Source organism: Callionymus lyra, chromosome 9 (genome assembly GCF_982586985.1).
Source record: "Callionymus lyra chromosome 9, fCalLyr1.hap1.1, whole genome shotgun sequence".
Classification (NCBI taxonomy): Eukaryota; Metazoa; Chordata; class Actinopteri; order Syngnathiformes; family Callionymidae; genus Callionymus; species Callionymus lyra.
This window is the reverse complement of record NC_141826.1, coordinates 24,725,379-24,739,583: the sequence shown is the minus strand read 5'-3', so window position 1 is coordinate 24,739,583 and position 14,205 is coordinate 24,725,379. Positions and strand designations below refer to the sequence as shown.

The following is a 14,205-nucleotide window of genomic DNA, read 5'->3' as shown; positions in this document are numbered from 1 at the left end:
TCACAGAGAAATTCAACATGTCGTGCAGTGGAAAAACGCGAGACAATCACTGAGGCAGATAGTCCTGTGACAGTGCTGAAAAACTTGTCTTGCACTTGAATCATATGAGGGAAGGTGGGCTGGTGGAGAAAAAGAGGGCGTCTCTGCTCTTTTCCTGAAGGGGGAGCAGTGCAGGGATACAAAAAAAACCCACCACAATACAGAAGCACGAACACAGACGGAGACAAAACAACTCAAGCAGTGAGTTGCGGGAGCATGTGTCCATGAACTTCCTTGTCATTGTCCCAGTCTCTGCCTGAAGGTGGTACGTAGCCCCTGGAGCTGGTTCAGAGAGGAATTCAGACTCCCTGAGGAGGGGTGGTAGAGGAGCGTCAGGTCAACGTCCAAAATCTCACACGTTTAAAGGAGTCCAAAATCCCACAAAACTTCCATCAACTTGTGGAATAAATAGGAAAAGGAAACTTTAATGGTGAATCTGAACTGAACAGAAGTTACGGAGGTCAAAACTATTTTAAAAAACAACTAAAATATAGGTATATGGTCCAGCACATATGTCTAAAGGCAGGTGGTAGAAATACAGCAGGTGATTACTTGATCATCTCCAGTCGTGTGCCATCAGTCAAACACCAGGGGAAAGAGAGAGAGAAAACAGGAAGTGATCAACAAAAATAAACCACCAGAAAAGGAAAACATAAAACTTTGTATAATTGACCATAACAGCATAAATTCAAGATTCCACCTCTCTATAGTTTGGCTTCATAAATGTTTGGCTGATGTAAAGGCAAATTATGAATATTTGCTACTATGGAGTGAGATTGTTTTTTGTTTGTGTGTACTGTGAGTAAACATGACTTCCTAGACAGTTCACTATGTTTTTGAATCAATGGAAATGGGCTCATTCATCGTTCACTTTTGAAAGAGATGACATCCAGCTCTACTGCTCTTTCGATCCAACTGAGGCCCAGAGGCTGAACTTAGTCAAATGTTTGCTAGAAATCAAACAACGAGTGAAAATACTTTGAAGCTAAATGTGGACAAAACTGAAACTTTGATTATTGCTCCTGATGATAAGGTTCCAGGATTTAGTCAGTACTTGGGTGACTTAGGTCAGTCCGTCAAACTGAGCCTGAGAAACCTGGTGCTGTATTTGACAAAGACATGTCCTCAGTTCAACACTGAAGAAAAATGACCACAAACTGTTTCCTTCAACTGAGAAAAATCCCTAAACTTAGGAAAATGTTGTCACAACAAGATCTGGATCTTATAATCCATGTGTTTGTTTCTTCTCGTCTGGACTATTGTAACAACAGTTTGTTTTCATGTCTAAACAAGAAGGATCTGTCTCACCTGCAGTTCATACAAAACTCTGCAGCGAGAATTCTGAGCCGCTCTAGTAGAAGAACTCACATTTCTCCTACAAACTCTTCACTGGCTGCCAGTTTCTTTCTATCAACTTTAACATTCTGGTTCTTACTATCAGAGCTATTCATGGTCAGACCTTCCATCACTTATCTGATCCAGACTTACACCCCAGCTCGGGCTCTGAGATCTGTGGATCAATATCTGCTGTTTGTTCCACACAGATGGTTCAGGACCAGAGGAGAGAAATCCTTCCAGGCTGTTGCTCCTAAACTTTGGAACGATTTTCCTCTCTCTCTGTGTGTTTGATGATCTACTGACTCCTTCAAGAAACATCTTAAGACACTTTTATTCGTGCAGGCTCTTCTTTGATTCTCTGAGACTCCTGTGTTAGTCTCGGTGTTGTCTTGACCTTTTAGGCATATATTTTATTGGGTTTTATTTTGATTGTTTAAGCGCTTTGTGACCCTGGTCTAGAAAAGAGCTCTACAAATATAACTTACTTTCTTACTTACCCTGTTACAGCGGTTCTTTAACCACCCAATACCAAACTATAATCATATAGCACCAGCTCACTGAATAAACTTCTGTAAGTTTTTGACCCTCGTAAGTCAACATTGAATTATTAAATTTACCTTTTCTGAGTTTCCCTTTACTTCAGCAATGTTTTATTTGATTTTTTATTTGTTTTTTTTTTCAAGCTATAAACAGCTTATTTTTATATACTACAATAGAGGGATGTAAAAACAGATTATTTCTCTGAATGAAGGAATTTCTTGTGGACGAAGTAAAAATGAGACTTGAGTCTGGAATCAGCGATATTAGCGTATTGAAGAAAAAGTACATTACAAGAATCTGTGGTACATCAATCGAAGCTTCGGACAGATCTACGAGCCAAGCCACCTAAGTTTCTCTCCCGCAGAAGTGCTGCTGAGAAATCTCTTTCGGTTCCTCACATACTGTTTTCGAGGCCAGGTTCTTTCCCCATTTGCAGGGGTTCATACTCAGATACCCAAACACAAGACGTCTTTACACCGGAGGTTCACAGGATGCATGTTATCTAGAAGTGGAGATATGAAACAGAAATGTTCTGTCTTTCCTGGGGACAACTACAACTTTTAGAATTGCAATATTTGAGAGTTTCCTTAAGGGATGCGTTTTATGAGTTTGTCCTTCCTGTGAACCTGCAGTGGTGCACAAAATATCATTAGAAGAGTAACTTCAAACATAAGATATTAAAGGATAAAACTGGCATATTTACTGTTCGCCTTGGAATTTACTTTTTTTTCTTATTTTAATAACATTTTTTATTATGTTAAAACTAATTTTAGCCAAACCTTATTTTTTCTACTTGTTCAATAAACAATTGTTGTCAGAATGCTGGCTTATTATTTTCTTCAATAAAGTTGTCTTTATCGTACTTTTGCAGGATATATAACACTAATCGCACAAATTAGGTGTGAACACAAAGTGAAGTGAAACGTTCATGGTACTGATGATAAATAATAGTAATTATAAATCTACAGGTACAACACAGTGTACACAGTTACAAATCTATCCTCAGATGCAGTGTGTGTTGTTTAAGTTCTAAATATTGCATGGTTGTTACTATTTTTTTTACCAGGAGGTAACTATTCTTTATGAATAATCACACCTTTTTTCTTGCTCTGTTTTATTTATTGTATTTTTTGATTTCATGACTCAGGATTTTACATCAAGGTATAATATGGAAAATGCATCACATGGATTCACATGTTATACCACAATGTACATGAGTGTTTAAAATGTAATCTTTTTTTGTTTTTCTACATTTTTTCTGTGTTTTTTTTTTTGTTACTCTATTGGTTTTACTTTTGAGGACAAGTAACTATCTGTGTTCACTTCTTGACCCCCGCCCATTTTTAGCCTCTTGCTGACCTTCCTTAAAATGTAAAATGTAATGTTTATGTACCTCAAATGGCATGCTATAGCTGACTTTTTTAATTTTCAATTATCAAGCAAATCCAAGCAAACTACTGTCAAAGTAATGACTTTGATAAGTTGTAATAAGTATCGGCAACTACCGTTTAGTTTGTTTCCTTTTTTAAATAAATAAATAGTTAGTGATTTTAAAAATCACATTTATTTAATCCAAGTTCAATCTCCTTAAACTGTAGCTAATAACTGACTCTCAGCTCAGGTATTTAAAATGTCATGATTGGGTCAATAACTTGTTTAAAGTGTTTAAATATTGAAAGAGTTACAAAATCAAAATGTAAGAGTGAATTTAAATTTAACAGCTGTTGCTTATTTATTCAAACTGCCTACACTGTAGGAATTATTTATGACTCTTTTTCAAGCTGTTTTTTTTTTTAATTTGGCAAAAACATAATTATTTTACGCACAGGTACCTCTGCGTAAAAGTATGGCGACGTATTTAAATTAGAAATACGTGTAAAACAATTAAAAAAGAATCTACGGAAAAACAATTATTTATTTTATTTTTGATCGTTGTATGATTAAATAATTGTTTTAGAACACGTTTTGTCGCTGCTCTCCAAAAAAAACCCTTTATATTTATTATTATATTTATATTTATTCTATATGAGGTCATCTTTTACAGACATCTGATTGGATGAAACTCTCAGAGACGACGATACAACGCCTTGCTCAAGGAGACATCCGGCATTCGCCCATGTTGTCCCTTGTGCTACAGCTGGAAATATTTGGAGGAAATTAGGGGGAACTAAACTCATCATGGCGCACCAACTTCGGCGCAATTTGGGCGGTTGGCACGTTTTTGCGCTTGTTTTACTCGCATTTATTTTGGAGGAGGTGTCCAGTGTCACCCATTATTCCATCCCCGAGGAGATGGAGGAAGGTTCTGTGGTCGCTAATCTGGCGTCTGATTTGGATTTGGACGTGAAGACTTTGCGCAGGAGGAAGATGCGCGTGGATGTCATCGCCAATAAAAAATACATCGACATCAACAAGGACACCGGGGAGCTGGTGATTTTGGAAAGGATCGATAGAGAATCATTGTGCCTGGCGAAGTCTAATTGTTTTCTCAAACTGGATGCGACGATTGACAACCCGGTGCGCATGTTCAACATCGAGGTGGAGATCACGGATGTCAACGACAACGCTCCTCATTTCCGCCGCGGAACGATGCACCTGGACATCAGCGAGTCCAGCGCGGTGGGGGAGAGATACTCGCTCAACAACGCCGTGGATCCTGACGTGGGAGAGAACTCCGTGAAGAACTACCAGCTGAGTTCCAGCGAGCACTTCTCCATCGAGATACAGACGGGGAGAGACGGCTCCAAATTCGCCGATCTGATCCTGAAGCAGCGTCTGGACCGAGAGCAGCAGGCGGTGCATCAGCTGACGCTCACTGCCGTGGACGGGGGGGTCCCCGCGCGCACGGGCACGGCCAGCATCATCGTGCGGGTGCTGGATGTGAACGACAACGCCCCGTCATTTGATCAGGACAAATATGTGGTGAATGTGATGGAAAACTCCCCGATTGGCAGTTTAGTGATTCAATTAAACGCCAGTGATTTAGACGAAGGTTTGAATTCTGATCTGAGTTACTCGTATAGTTTATACACGTCAGAGAGAACACAGGACATGTTCACACTGAGTCCTGACAGTGGGGAGATCAGAGTGAAGGAGATGATCAATTATGAGGATTTAAAATTTTATGAAATGGAGATTATTGTGAGTGACAAGGGAACTAAGCCGCTGACCGGACAGTGTAAAGTGATGATCCAGGTGACGGACATGAACGACAACCATCCAGAAATTTCCATCAAATCGTTCAGAAGTCCTGTAAAAGAAAATGAGCCGACAGACACGGTGATAGCAGTGGTCAGTGTGAGTGATAAGGACTCTGGAGACAATGGAGTGGTTGATCTTCATATTCCAAAGAACATGCCTTTCAAACTGAGGGAGTCCTCTGATAACTATTATCAGTTAGTAGTTTCAGAGCCGTTAGACCGTGAGAAGGTTCCAGAATATGAGATCACCTTCAGCGTGACTGACAGAGGTTCTCCTCCTTTATCTGACAATGAAACTATGACTCTACAAGTGCTGGATGTCAACGACAACGTTCCTCAGTTCCCTCAGTCCTTCTATACCATACGTGTGAATGAGAATAACGCACCCGGAGCTTTGCTGGGTTCACTGTCTGCCTTTGACCCTGACCTCCATGAGAACCAGTATCTAGTCTACGTCATCCTGGAGAGGGAGACGGCCAACATCTCCATGTCCATGCTGTTCTCCATCAACCCAGAGAACGGGAATCTTTTTGCTCTGAAGACTTTTGACTATGAGATAGAGAAGGAGTTTCTTTTCCACGTTGAGGCCAGAGACTCTGGTTCTCCTCCTCTCAGTAGCAACGTGACGGTCCACATCATCATCGTGGACCAGAACGACAACGCTCCAGTGATTGTCTCTCCCTGGCGTGCACACGGTTCAGTGGTGGAGGAGAAGATCCCCAGATCTACTGACAAAGGCTCTCTGGTTGCCAAGGTGATCGCCTTAGACACAGACTCTGTGCACAACTCTCGGATCACCTACCAGTTCCTTCAGGTGACCGACGCCACCTTGTTCAGTCTGGACCAGTACAACGGAGAGATCCGGACCATGAGGATGTTCAGTTACAGAGATCCACATCACCAGAGGCTGGTGGTTGTTGCCAAGGACAACGGGGAGCCTGCTCTCTCTGCTACAGTCACCATCAAGCTGTCCACAGTGGAGACTGCTGTGAAGTACTCTGACATGACAGAGGTTCCTCTGGAATACGACATCTTTTCAGACCTCAACTTGTACCTGGTCATTGGACTGGGCTCAGTGTCCTTCCTGCTGCTCATCACCATATTGGTGACCATCGTTATCAAGTGTCAGACACCCAAGAGCAGCAAAGCAGCTCCTCCCAGCAGGAACAGTGTGATCAGTGAGAGGAACTCCACCATCGCAGATTCCACTCTGGTGTCCAACGATGCCTACTGGTACAGCATGTTCCTGGCAGAGACCAGGAAAGGCAAGCTGGTGGTCAGACAGCCTGCTCCAAAGGGCTCCAGATACATTGTGTCCAGTTTACCCAGGAGCACTGGAATGACCAGCACCAGTGACTCTGCTCCTTCTACTCTGCAGGTACAACTAGAATTGTTTTATTCAAAAATGGAGTCATTCAAAATAGAAATCAAATAAAATGTTTACAAAATATTTTGGGATCAGAAACTCCAGTTTTCATTTTCAACAGATACATTTTATTTCACTTCAACTTTAATTATTAAAAAGATAATGTAGACACATGATCAGACTCTGAAAACAACCGTGAAAAAAAAACAAACAACAAGCGCGCACAATTAAAAGTGAATCGCTGGAAGAAGTCACTGAGATCTTTTCACACCATCCATGTATTTTATTAACCACTTTTCACTCTTTTCTGGTCACTGTTTTAAAACTTTCATAATTTCAAAATGTTTCTCTTAAGTCTGTCATTATGTTTCCAGGTTTGCACGACGAGGCAGCAGTTCATCACCTCATGTGTACATGAATTGTATGATCATTGAATTATTTAGTTCACATTGAACTGACTTTTTCTCTCTCTCTCCTTTTCCCTCAAGTACCCTAAATGAAGGAAGTCCACAGAAGGTAAGAAGAAAAACACATCACACATGACTTCTGAGTCACTTGTATGTCAAATAATGAACCCATTAATCAATGAATCCATTAGTTATGTATGTATATATTTGGACACATACATTGATAACTAGTCAATAATAATATTAATGACTCTGCATGTGAAGTTATTTTAATTCAATAGTTTTGAATAGCTGATCAATTAACCTTTTTTCTTTATTTGCTCTCTAAAAAACATTAAGTAATGAGTTTGAATTCCTTTTTAAGAATGCTATAATAACTTATTTTAGTTATTTAAACATTTTTCTTCTATCGTTTTTGTAAGAATGCGAGCTAGACACAGTTATTTTTGTGACTAATTGAATTTTGTGACTAATTGATATAATGTTATTTCATATTTTAACCCCTAACTCCTTTTTTTTTCTAATTTTGCATTTGTCACTGTGAGTCTTTGAACTTTAGTTTGTAAATCAGTACTTTTTTTTTAGAAGTGCAGAATCATGACGAGTATGAGCGTCTCTCAAATTATTTTATTTTATTTTTACTATGAGATTAAAGTCGTAGGAAAATCATTTATTACTGGATTCAAGTTGGATTAAATACTTTATTATGAGATAAAAGTTGTAGTAAAAAAAATTATTACAAGATTAAAGTCAGACAAAATACTTTATTACTGGATGAAATAATTTTTTACGGATTAAAATCATACAAAATAGTTTATTATGAGATTAAAGTCGTAGGGAAATCATTTATTACGGGATTAAAGTCGTACAAAATACTTTATTACCGGATTAAAGTTATACAAAATACTTTATTATCAGATTAAAATTGTTGTGAAATAATTGATTACAGGATTGAAGTTGTACAAAATACTTTATTATTAGATTAAAGCCGTAGAAAAATAACTTGTTACTGGATTAAAGTCGTACAGTATACTTTATTATGAGATTAAAGTTGTAGAAAAAATTATTTATTACGAGATTAAATACGAAGAAAAATACTTTATTTTGACTCTAATATCATAATAATCTTTAATCTTGTAATAAAGTATTTTGTATGATTTAAATGTCGTGATAAATATATTTTATATGTTTTCAAATTCCCTAATAAACGATTTTCTGTCATACAGAAAAGATTAAGTTTAATTAAAAATAAGCATAGATATCATGTTGAAAGAAAATAAGTCAGGTGTGTTTTTTGGTTTTATTTTTATTTAAGTAACTTATTAAACATCTTTCCGTCCGTTTTGTAGTAATGTTGGAGGATTAATCATCATAATCTACACTAAGTTTAACACAAAAATAACGATAATAATAATATTGATAAAAATAGTTAAAATTGAATTGCCAATAAGTTTGTTTTAGCACAATACCTATTATTCTGGCCACCTTATTAAATAAAAATTATAGTATTAATTAAATGAGTAATTAGGTTATTTATATGTTTATATTTTGTCCTAATTAACCCTTGTGTTATCTCAGGGTCAAGGTTTAGATTTTGAAACTTAAACAGTTTTTTTTTTCATCTTGACCCTGAGATAACACACTATTTCATACTGCTATGAGTTTCACTTTTCACTTTAAATTATACCTATTCAAAAAACAACAATAGAAGCATTTATACATCACAATTTTAATATACATTTTTCTACCGTATCCATGAACGTATTAAGATTAATTCTTAGCTGGAAAAAAATGAGAAAAGTAATTCATGTTAGAAGATTGATAATATTCCATAAATTATGATGACATTTGTAATGTTAGATGCAACCTTAACGTAACGAATACTAAGCCTTGATTGTAAAATAGTTACATGCAATAATAATTCTAATATGTTGAATCAAACTGTTATTAAGTGCTACAGTAGAATACCTATAATTCTGACCATTTTATTATACTAAATACTGTATTAATCAAATCTGGTAACTCATGTGTTTTTTTAAATGATACATCTTTTATTTCTACAGAATATACTGCTTTTAAATTATTTATTAATTATAACACTTTGTATTTTCACTATATATGAAATTATAAAATATTTATATGAAATTTAAAATGCATGCGTTTCTTTGCACATGCACACATTTTGCTGACATCATCAGAGATGGAATTTTTACATCTTTAGCCCACAAATGACGATGATATTTCTAAAGATGGAAGAAACCTTACTGTGAGTAATAATAAAAAGAATAGATAGGTAGATAGATAAACTTTATTGATTCCTCTGAAACAGGGTTGATTTAATTGCTATTTAGTGTGTTCTGGTATAATACTTCTTGTTATCTAAAAGCATAATTGAAATTTCAATTCCTTTTTAATTTTGTATTTATAATATATATTTTTAATGTATTAAAAAACATCTTCTTTCCTTTATCTGTCAAAATGTGAGTTAGACGAGTACAATAATTTGACTAATTTATTACATTTTTACCCAAAACTCCCTTGTGTTTCTTTGAATGTGCACATGAATGTTATTTTTGAAATGTGAAAGTACTGAGTTACATTTCTTTAGAAATTGATACCAACAAGTTTGTCAACAATAAGCAAGATTTATTTGATGTTTAATTTGTGGTTAAGTAACATTTAAACGTCTCGTAGACATGTATAATCGCATTAATCATTTCTAACGTCACATCTTAAGCGCCTTGGATGACGCACATCACAGGAATGACACACATATTCACACGTTTTTCTGCGTTAACCGAGGAAATATAGACACGACATCATCGCTAAACTCTGGAGCAAAAAATAAAAGATACAACAGAAGAGGAAATTATGATGAAATTTGTATAGTTATATACAATCTTAATGTGACAAATAATAATGCGTGTTCAATAGCAACACACTTGTATAATAATACAAATAATAATAGTAATAATACATAAATAATCACATTTTCAATTGAATTGCTAATAAGTGTTTCAGTAGAAAACCATACCTGATGGGCGTTACTTCCCCAAAGTTACACGACTTCTCGACAATCGACAGATATTTGTGTCACCAGTCAAGATGCTTCCTCTCCCAATGTCCTGAACGTGTACATAAAAAGGAAGGTCTGGCTCGATCCTTCTCCTCGACCGTTGTATATCTGTTGAATAACTGTTAAATGTCAACACATCTTCTGGAACATTCCTACTAACATTTTCGCTGACTCATTAGATCTCTGTCCTTTGGCCCTGTTTAATACTCTACTTAGGGTCTAAACCAGCTGCAAATTTCATTTTGAATTATCCTTATATAGAAAAGCAGCATTTATAACATATTTAAATGACAATTATAACACGTGTAAAGAAGCACACGTGTTATAATCTTCATATTAATATGTAAAAAACACTACATCATCTCTGAAATCTCTGAAAGAAAATTAAAACCACCGCTTATGAATTTAGATACAACCTTATTGTCACAAATAATAAAAATAATGCTAATTATTTTGTTTGAGTATAATACTCTACTATTTTATTATTCCAAAAATACTGTATTCCTTCACATTTTTACCTATCTAATAAAGGTTTTATTTCTACAGCATATACTGTTATTGTACAACATATTCTATCCTTCTATGTAAATGATCTCTATATAAATAAACAAAAATCCTTACAGTCTAGTTGCTTCTTTCACCTTTTCTAAAACGGTCCGTCCGACTCCTGCGCTTGAATGTTGAATAACTTGTTTTATTTTCTTCTTCAACGTGCACTTCCTGACTCCTCTGCATTTGTTCCATGTGATCATGACCCATTTCTGTGAGCAGAAGACGGCACAAAGAGAAACCAGACCCTCACCAGTTACCTAGCAACCCCCCCCTCCCTCCTGTGATTCGCTGCATTTGCGACATGCCGACTACCTTTTAAATTCCCTAGAGACCCACAAAATACACACAGTTTTCTACCGAGAGAGACACAAAGTCATACTTTTGAAACCTTCTCACCATTTTTTTCTCTCCTATCGACAGGCATCATCCATTGATCCACGTGAGCCTCAAATCCAGCCGGTGACTTTTTTTCAGGAGGAAAAGAAAAGGAGGAAAAGAAGGTGTTGAAATGTCCCAGCAGACACAAACCCGTGTCGTCCTCCCTCCCCCCCATCGAGTCGATGCTGAAGGAGCCCCTGATTCTCCAGCACATGGTCGTCGCCTCAGTTGCCAAAACACTGTTGAGGTGATTGAAACCAGATTTGAAAAAAAAAAGAAAAAGAAATTGCTACAAAATTTTCAACTGCCTTCTATGAATCATTCCCTCTCTAAACACACGATGCTTCACCTCTTCCTTCCTAACAGCATTTATGATTAAATCATAACAAATCAAGTTTTGGAATGAAACGGCACAATAACAGTTGTTAGCATGGAGCTAAGAGGGACGTGTGTTTTTTATGTGTCTGTGGTTTTATTTTTTGTAAATGACTTGGTGCTTTACATGTGAGGCCCAAACGTATTCATGGGGCGATGATTCCAAACAAGCACATCCGAGAAAAGCCTTTTCAGTGACTGCTTTTTTTCATTCATCTTTGCATGAAGTGGTTGGATTATCAATAGCTTTACTCGTGCTTCGGTCTTCTTCTGCCACATTTCAAAAATAAACTCATGTGTAATCCACAATGATACGTGTACGATATAACATATCTGTTGCATCTGGGTGTTTATAAACTTTACTGTACATACTGGACCGTGCCTGAGTCTTATAGTATTAATGCTGCCGGCTGAGCGGAACAAAAGGGAGACATTTAATTAAAGGCACAAACTGGTTATGATTTATTGCATTTCAAATGCTTTTTTTTTTTTTAAATGTCTGTATAACAAATGACATTAATCAATCATAATTTGTTGACATTAAAATGATGTTGAGGTGCATATTGACAATATGACAGTATTTTAACACCTTTTTAAGTATGTTTTGACAGTGTTATTAAGTTCTATTAATTCTTACCACGACTGCTCCTGTCACACAGTTTTTGTAATCATTTACAAGGCAATATATTCTTTACTGCAGTGTTGTGAAGTGTATCGTACGAGGTGGAATATTCTGTGAGAAGAACTGAATTAAATGTACATACTTGAACACTTGAGTGCTTTATTGTGATACACACACACACACACACACACACACACACACACACACACACACACACACACACACACACACAAATAGACGAGCAGAGAGGAACACAAAGAGGAGACGCAGATTCTGGACATCCAACACACACACACACACACACACACACACACACGGAGTCCCCTGAGAGATGATGTCACCCCAGACCAGGTTTGTATCTTGAACAAAAGAAGGTATTTTTTTTCTTCTTTTTTTTTTTTAAACTATATATTATCATTTATTTCTAATGAATTAAACTATTTCAACCCCTACTTGTTATTTCCTCCTTTTAAACGATTATTGAAGTTTAATTAACAGCGATTCAAATCATGGCCATGACGTCATCGCCGTGCATAAATGACGTTATGTTGAATCGCCTCCATGTTGAATATTCAATCGAAGGAAGGTGCATGTGGAGGAGAGAGGAGAAGGATGCTTGTCGATGAACGCCTCACCCCTCCCCCCTCGACCAGGGCGTCTCCCTCCTTCCATCAGCACCACTGAAAACGTGGTTGCCATGGCAACGCTGCTTTCCGGGATGCGCATTGCGCTCTTTTCCAATCCTAAATATAAACGTCAACCTTTTTATAAGGAAAGTAATAAAAAAGGTCGACGGAGATCTTCAAAGATGCTCCACTGCAGCTGAGCGGAAGTACGAGGGGGACTGCGACACTCCTCGCGCACGCGCACGCGCGGCCCAGATACAGAATCAATGCAGAGGCGGAAATGGAGGCTGCGGAAAAAATAAATCTAGGTCACCTTGAATCTCAGTGATGATCGTTTCATGCTCAACTCTTTATCTTCATTTGAGTGGCACAGAGTGTCATAATAGCCATGAAGTGTTTCGATTTTGAACATAAAAAAAAGTAAATTATTAAACGTTTCTGCGGAGCGCGTGTGTTCTCCAGGAGAGGGCGCTGTTGACCATCACTTCATCAGTGATATTGTGGGTGTGTTGTCGCCGCAGTTAAAGAGACCGCAGTCTCTCAACGTGCAGCCAGAATGAGATCCCAACTACTACCGATGATGATTCAAATAATACAACTGTTATTCATAACAGATAATATTTTATTAATAAAGAAACACACTTGGTGTAGTAGAGAATTAGTAAAATAGAGAATTAAACACACACGATCAATGATAAAATACAATAAGACGAGCTTAAACATGTACATACATGAACTAATTAATAATTAAGTAGAAATTTAAATTACACAATGAAATATATAAGAGTGGTGATATACTTTTATTTTATTTTAAATTGTATGATACCAATAAAATGATATTGAAACAAACGACATAGACACTATAATTGTTTGTTATATTTAGCTTATGTTAAGTATTAAAAGATATGTAAAAAGACCTAGCTGATAATTGAATCATTATTTGATTGATTATGATTATGATTATTAAATAGAATATAAAGACACTGACTATAACCTTTATAATAACATGCTTCTGGCTAATTAATAATTATTAGAACAACAATATCATAAAGGAGTCATTTCATTATTGAGATGTATTATTAACGGTCACAATTGTTTTAATTTACATTTTTTAATCGCATCCAATTTTCCCGCTTCTCAGGTGTTCGTGGGCGTGTCAGCCTTTCTTCTCATCCAATCACATGATCACAACCCCTGCTGCAAACCAATCATTGCATAGATGCCAAATTTAAACGTCTCCCTCATCATCCGTTCGTCTTACAAGATCGCAACACGACAGTTTCCGGATCACATCGGAGAAAAAAACTCAAGTGACTCACCATCGTCTTATTTTAAACTTTTTTTTAGTCTCGACGGCGACCAGATATTTAGTAAATAAATCACGGAGTTTGACCAGATCTTCCTCTGAACATTGTCAGCTTCTTTGTCAGTGACAGTTCCGTGGATCCTCTCAGATGTCAAACTCTACAAGTCATCGTCGCCCGCCAGCAAACTCAGGTAATCGCCGTTTCCACAGGTAATACATGAACGATTAAATATTAATATAATAATGACACTAATAATTTATCGTTTATTTGAATCTCATTTTGCTCCTCACAACAGTTTACAGCATGTTTTAATTGACGAAATCTTACTTCTTTGTTTTAAAAACATCATAAAACATGTACAATCTTAAAATGTTCCACT

General features: G+C 36.7%; 1 protein-coding gene across 1 annotated transcript; it reads left to right on the top strand.

Moving 5' to 3' along the window:
* The first annotated feature begins 4,060 nt into the window (after window positions 1-4,060).
* LOC148072417 (protocadherin alpha-C2-like) lies at window positions 4,061-12,034 on the top strand. The gene is made up of 3 exons (XM_087799617.1): window positions 4,061-6,495; window positions 6,972-6,999; window positions 10,939-12,034. The coding sequence occupies exons 1-2, from the start codon at window positions 4,096-4,098 to the stop codon at window positions 6,981-6,983; spliced, it is 2,412 nt and encodes an 803-aa protein (XP_087655743.1). The 5' UTR covers window positions 4,061-4,095; the 3' UTR covers window positions 6,984-6,999; window positions 10,939-12,034.
* Window positions 12,035-14,205: the final 2,171 nt, after the last annotated feature.

Excerpts from the sequence above, each read along its gene's own strand:
- LOC148072417 (XM_087799617.1), top strand. The coding sequence starts at position 4,096 with ATGGCGCACCAACTTCGGCGCAATTTGGGCGGTTGGCACGTTTTTGCG.